This window comes from Pundamilia nyererei, unplaced genomic scaffold, assembly GCF_000239375.1.
Source record: "Pundamilia nyererei isolate P.nyererei 1_Seehausen unplaced genomic scaffold, PunNye1.0 scaffold00422, whole genome shotgun sequence".
NCBI classification, from domain to species: Eukaryota; Metazoa; Chordata; class Actinopteri; order Cichliformes; family Cichlidae; genus Pundamilia; species Pundamilia nyererei.
The window spans coordinates 255,336-262,024 of NW_005187823.1; the positions used below are offsets into that span (position 1 = coordinate 255,336).

Here is a 6,689-nt window from a genome sequence, read left to right on the forward strand (position 1 = left end):
CTGGGCGTCACCTACATCAGGTACTGGTCCCTGGTCTTGCGGAGCTGGATCAGGTCCGGTTTGATGCTGTTCATCTTCTTGTCGATCTCTCGGTAGTCGGCCGCCTGCTTCTTCAGGTCCACCTCCAGGTGGCGCTTGCTGTCCACGATCTCGCTGATGCGGGACTTGAGCTTGTCGTAGTTCTCCATGATCCTGCGGAGACGCAGCGGGAGTTCACTGTCACGTGACAAACACGCCGCTGCACGGCGAGCGCGCAGACTCGTCGTCTGTTTGTCGTTTCGATATAAAAACATTCAGATCAAACTGAGCTGAAGCTCATTTCTGACTCCAAACTTCGTTTACCAGCAGGCGGCTTTCTTCCTGCAGTCTGCTGCCATGGCAACCGGCTTCCTTTTAGCGTGTGCTTTTCCCCTCAACGAGCTCCGTCACAGTTGCCATGGTAGCGGCTTACCTCTGGATCTCCTTGTCGTTTCCCTCCCGGCGAAACTTCTCGATGTACTCTTTGCTGAAGCGCTCCTGAGTCTGACACTGCTCCTCGAAGATCTTTATGGTCTCATTGAACGCCTCGATGGCCGTCCTCTTCATCTGGATCTCCTGATGATGAGGAGGAGGAGGAATGTTTTATTTACCATAATTTAAATGTAATCATTTTAATTAACTGTAGGCCTCAAATCTCTGTCCTCTTCTACTCCAGTACTCAGAGTTCCCCGTTAACACCCTTAAATGATCAAGCACTAAAAGAATCAGCTCTTTCTTAAAAAGCCTGTAAGTATCCTGATCATCTTCCTCCGAGCGTACCTGCGACGTTCTGGTGTACTCCTCGTACAGCCTGTCGTACTCTCGGTTCTTCTCCTGGTACTGCAGGTGATACTCGTGCAGCTTCTTCCCCACCGCCTCGATGCTGTCCTCCTTCACCACCTGATCCTGAACGACAACAACGCAGCGGTCAGACGCCGTCGTTAACCAAACGCAGACTCTCAGAGAGCGCGACCCACCTGCTGGTGCTTGGAGACCGGGTAGAGCAGCTTGACGTCCAGTTTGGGGTTGTACTGGGCCAGAGACTCGTGTCTGTAATGGTTGATCAGCTCCACCACCGAGCTGAAGGTCAGGGGGTCGGAGAAGCCGTACTTCCCCTCCCGATGGAAGATCTTTATCAGCTTGTTGTTGCCTCCTTTCCTGCAGGTGACGAGAGAACGGAGAGCTGGTCAACTCTGAGCCCGCGGCATCGTCCAGACACAAAGCAGACAGTCGTGCTGTGGACGTTTACTGCACAAACAACAAGAACTGTGCAAACCACGAAATCTGCAAATCAGCTGGAAGACGTAGAGCCTTGGCCCCCTGGTGGACAGTGAGGGCGCTGCAGGTGAGCAGCCACAGATCACTGACAGTAAATTATTTTTATAGGATTTTAAAAATGTGAATTAACGAGTATAAAGTTGTTTAACTTTGTATGAATGTTTTATTCTTACAAGATTAGCAAAGGTTTCATCCTGTTCCACGTTCTATTCAACTGTTAATGTCGACTTTCAGCTGAACGTTTCTCTCAGCTTTATTTGAGCCTCGTATCCACGAGTTTTGGCTCTTCCACCCGTCACACCTGTAGATCATTCAGTCTTTACATTTACACATTATTTAAACGCTTCATTTCTGCTCACTGGATTTTAAACCTGTGTTTGAAAAGCCGGTGATGCACTGAGAGCTTTACCTCAGAGTCAGAGTGTAATCTCCGTGCATCTTGGTGGAGGCGTCTCGGACCAGAAACGTACCGTCGGCCGTGTCCCTCAGCTTCTCGTTCACCTCCTCCCTAAAACGGCAAAAACAGACTCTGCATCCCTCCGTACATCCTGCATGTCCTCCCACGGTGTGTGTGTGTGTGTTACCTGGAAATGTCTCCCCAGTACCACTCGGCGTCCTGCAGAACCATGCTGTTGTTGAAACTGGTGGAAGGAGCCGGAGCCGAAGACTTCACAGGTTTAGGAGGTAAAGCTGAAACGGAGAGCGAGGGGGAGGAGTCACACCTGGAGACGGAGCCATTGTCTTTTTGATGGATGAATAATCAGGCCCCATCTTATCTTAATGACCTTCTAGTACCATATCACCCTATTAGAGCACTTCGCTCTCGCTCTGCAGGCCTACTTGTTGTTCCTAGAGTATTTAAAAGTAGAATGGGAGGCAGAGCCTTCAGTTTTCAGGCCCCTCTTCTGTGGAACCAGCTTCCAGTTTGGATTCAGGAGACAGACACTATCTCTACTTTCAAGATCAGGCTTCAAACTTTCCTTTTTGCTAAAGCATATAGTTAGGGCTGGACCAGGTGACCCTGAATCCTCCACTCCCTCATCCTGGTTTCTTTTAATAGTTTCCATCCTATCCGGTCTTTAAGTCTGACGTTATTAGCCGTGTCTGGGCCCAAAGTCAAATGAACACTGCGGCATCACTGAGAGTTACAAACTGTCTTTCATCTTTAATAAAATCATCAGCGTTGCTGCTTTACCAGGTGTAACAATTGAGTTTAACATCCATGAAAACAGGATTTATGACATTTAACAGAGTTAGAAGTTAGCAGGAAGTTAGCTCGCTAGCTTCCACCTAAACATGATGTAGCATGTTCTGACAGAGATTTCTGAAAATTCAAACGTGCAGCTCTGCTATCACTTCCAACATAAATGCTGGAGGATGAATGCTAACACTTTTCGACTCGATGAAAGTTAACGTGAAGGTTCCTGATAGAGACAAATGCAATCGATGGCAGGATGCTGTAAACGGACCAAACTTCAGTCAGGAGAACAACTGAGATCATCCATCCACAGTACGAGGTTAGTCGTTCATATACTGCTGCTGGGCTGCAGTTACAGCAGAAGGGTTTAAACACTGAGCTTTAAAACGATTAGCGGCAATAAAAACAGGGATCACTGACTGTTTTTAGGGGCTTTTTGAGATTAAATAGAACAAGATACAAAACATGTTAAAAACACAACAGCCTTATTAAACGCAGAGTAGTTTGGGCCTGGAAGCAGGTTTCATCACGTCACCACTTAAAGACCAGATTAAAACAGAGTTCTTCCTTCCCACAGTCACCAAATGCTCCTGGGTGAGTTTCTCTCATGCTGTAGAGCAGCAGTGGGCAACTGCAGGCCTCGAGGGCCGCTGTCCTGCTGGTTTTAGCTCAATGATCTCACTTTGGGTCAACACACCTGAATCAAATGATTAGTTCATTACCAGCCTCTGGAGAACTTCAAGACATGTTGAGGAGGTCATTTAGCCGTTTGACTCAGCTGTGCTGGATCTAAGACCTGCAGGACACCGGCCCTCGAGGCCTGGAGTCATCTACCGCTGCTGTAGAGCCTGTACTACATGAAACACCGTGAGGTTGTGCTGTTGGGAACCGGTGCTCTCCTCCTCACAGCGTCACCTGTTCTAAAGTCACACCACCAGGGGGCGCTAACAGGCGAGCATTTGAGTGTGAACAGAAAGTATTTAAACCTTTGTTAAAACAAACATCCTGCGACTGTTGATTTATAGGCGCTCACTGACTCTGACGTTCACCCTGATGTCAAAGGTATCTGCAGTCATGTGACACATCAGTGACTGATGAGGGGAGGGATCACTTTGTTGTGCAGACTATATCGAAGAAACCACAACTAACCAGCAGTGTGACCCACAACCCATAGAAAGAACAGTGGGACTGTGTGAGCGTGTGCGCTGGCGGGGCTTTTAAAGCTCCACGCCAGATTTAGGGACACGTCTTCATCTGACAGCACAACCAACAGAACGGAGGAGCCTCCTCACTGAGAACAGGTGCTGCACAAACTCCTGCTGCCAGTCTCAGGTGACACACACCTGTGCACCTGCTCCACACGTCACCGGCTGCAGCAAAGTGAGCTCCGTCTGACACCATGTTCAAATCAGGCAGCAACAGGGCGGAGTCTAAAGGGGGGCTCGGGGGGTACCAGACCACAACTGTTTCAAGGCTTTAGTAACTTTATTTTCAAGATTCAGATTCACATAAATATGAACAAAATGTTTATTAAATCGTCTTAATAACTGAAAATTATTCTTAACACTGATTAAGTATTTATATTAACTATTAATTATTAACACCAGCAGGAAACGTTGCATCACAGCAGAGAGCGAAACTCTGAGAATGTCGACGTGCTCATGTTCTTCACACACACACACACACACACACACACGCACGCACACACACACACACACACGCACCTGTCAGAAATCCTTTCTTATCCAAATACTCGATTATTCGACTGAATACTCGAGTACTAAAATAACCGAGCATATTAGGACCGAGCTGTAGAGTAAGAGCGCCATTTTGTTTGTTGAAGAGGAAGTGAAACTGAGCTTTTGGTCACTCACAAATAAAAAGAAGTGACAGCACGCTGCGCTCAGCCCATCCGGCCTGAAAACAGCAGCCTCCAAATCCACTGTCTGCTCACCAAAATAAAGTTCAACACGTTTCATGTTTCTCTGAGGAACACCTCGCCCTCTGACTGAAGCTTCACTTTCTGCTCAACTGAACAGCGAGTGAGTCTGAGGCGCACAGGGAGGAGGCGCACAGGGAGGAGGCGCACAGGGAGGAGGCGCACGCCATTGATAACAAGTGAAAACCAGAGCTTTGCAGCACAAACACCTGAAACTAAACTAAGCGTCGGAGCAGTTTCTCGGAGCTCGCCGCGTCTCGTGGCCATCTTTAGGTCTGAACTTTGAGCTCAGATCAGGTTTGACACCATTTTTCTTTCTCACGCGTGGCAGGAAATCGCTTCAGACGCATCTGCGCTTCGGGAAACACTCCGACACTCGCTCTGGTGAAATCACCACGAGATGAAGTGCGGGGTCATCGTGTGCCGACTCCTGAAGCGCACAGCGACGTCACATTTTTAACCTCGACTCCATCGGACACCTGCATTCACACCGCCGGGTTGAGCCTGAACACGGTGACTTGGGTGGGATGACGAGAACATCAGGAATAACATGGAAACACATTTCGAGGCTTCCCAGCAAACAAACTTCCAGCTGCTGATGCAGATGTTTAACCCGACACAGTCTCGCCGCTACAGCCATCTGATCAGGCGCTGCCCCCTCCAGGTGGGGGTTTGACTCCTACCTGGGCTCTGCATGTTGATGTAGCAGAGGATCTTGTCTCGTCCCCTCAGCGCCTCGGCCCTGCCTCCCTCCTCTCGCTCCATGTCGGCCCCTAAACCGTCACCTGTCGAGTCCTCAGAAACGAACGGACGCCCGGCTCTCATGTCTCGCTGCTTTCAGCCCGTTCGGCCGCCAAAAATCTGACGTCATCTCAGCTACATCTTCATTTTCGGTCACCTCGCTCGACTCAGGCCTGCTGGACGTGGCTTCGCTCTGCACCTGCAGCTCTGCTCCGCCTCCACGGCCTCAAAACCTCCTTTTGTATTTTTCCAGCTCGCCGTCCGCAGCTCGGAGACGTTTCCAAACGACGCAACTTTCTCCCGTCCGTCTCTCTCTCCCTCTCTCTCGCAGTCTCGGTTCAAAGCTCAGGAGAGCAGCTTGGAGATGTGTGACATCACCGATGGCTCCAGCCAATCCTGTGATGGCAGTGATATCACCAAGGCAACACCCCCCTCCTCCCTCCCCTCTTCGTCTGCTGCATCTCTCACTCTGTGGACGGGTGATGTCATCGTTTCAGCTGCTGACCGGCTGACTCAGAGCCGAGCAGAGTGGATGGATGAGTCGATGGATGAGTGACTAACGCAGTCAGAGCTGCTCGTTGACCCACTTAACTGACCCAGAGACAAACGCCAGCGAGCATGTGTGCTTTTATAAATCAGCTGATTTTCGCCTTAAATATTCCCTCCCATCACATCTGAGAGGTTTGATCTGCTGAAACCTTCCATTTCTCTCCAAATCCATCTTTGCTCTGTTACCCGCAGCACCCGATGCTTCAGCCAATCATCATCCTGAAACAACAAAACAAAGAAAAAAAAACTCCTTCCTTCCTTAATGGGACAGGAATGAGCTGCAGAATTCCTGAACCCCCAAAATGGCAAATGTATGACAGAAATCCTGCCGAAGAGCCAATCATCTGCTTTCTAACAGCCAATCACATGTGCCGGTGCACACATGAGGACCAATGTTAACAACAGCTGCCAACAACGATCCAGAGGAGTGAGGCTGTAATTACACCGCGACACATGATACAGTAAGCATGAAACAAAAACAATAATAAAGACAAAACAGACGCTCGGCGCTCTGGGTCGTCCTCGCTGTGAAAAACGTGAAACAGGAAGTTCTGGAACCATCCGCGAGCTGCGCTGCTTTCATCACGAGCATCATTTCAACCGTTTCCACCGTCTGCTGAACAAAAGTACCAGACTGTACCTCAGCACAGGCTCAGCACTTCCTGTCACATCTTAACCCAAAGGCCTCACAGATGTTGCCAAAGTAACCGCGAGCTTAAACAGCGCCTGATTCTTCTGTACGACGTGTAAAACTTAAAAACAAACCTGTCGTTCGACAGTGTGAGGACGGCGCTCAGGCCTCAGAACGCTCTAAACACGTTCATGTTCACGAGGAGCAGCCAATCAGGAGAAAGGCATCCCTGATCATCTTAAAGGAGGAGGAGCCAAAACAACTTGAGTGTAAGAGAAAGGAGGAGGAGCCAAAACAACTTGAGTGTAAGAGAAAGGAGGAGGAGCCAAAACAAC

General features: G+C 49.2%; 1 protein-coding gene across 1 annotated transcript in view; it reads right to left on the reverse strand.

The window, feature by feature from the left end:
- Nucleotides 1-6: 6 nt before the first annotated feature.
- The window catches only part of LOC102205139 (phosphatidylinositol 3-kinase regulatory subunit alpha-like), a 16,080-nt gene continuing 9,397 nt past the window's right edge, over nucleotides 7-6,689 (reverse strand). The window contains exons 8-13 of the mRNA XM_005753350.1: nucleotides 1,881-1,986; nucleotides 1,706-1,804; nucleotides 996-1,176; nucleotides 799-924; nucleotides 452-594; nucleotides 7-192 (exon numbers count right to left, since the gene is read on the reverse strand). Of these exons, the coding sequence (XP_005753407.1) occupies nucleotides 12-192; nucleotides 452-594; nucleotides 799-924; nucleotides 996-1,176; nucleotides 1,706-1,804; nucleotides 1,881-1,986 (836 nt within the window). The 3' untranslated portion in view covers nucleotides 7-11. The remainder of the gene's footprint in view (nucleotides 193-451; nucleotides 595-798; nucleotides 925-995; nucleotides 1,177-1,705; nucleotides 1,805-1,880; nucleotides 1,987-6,689) is intronic.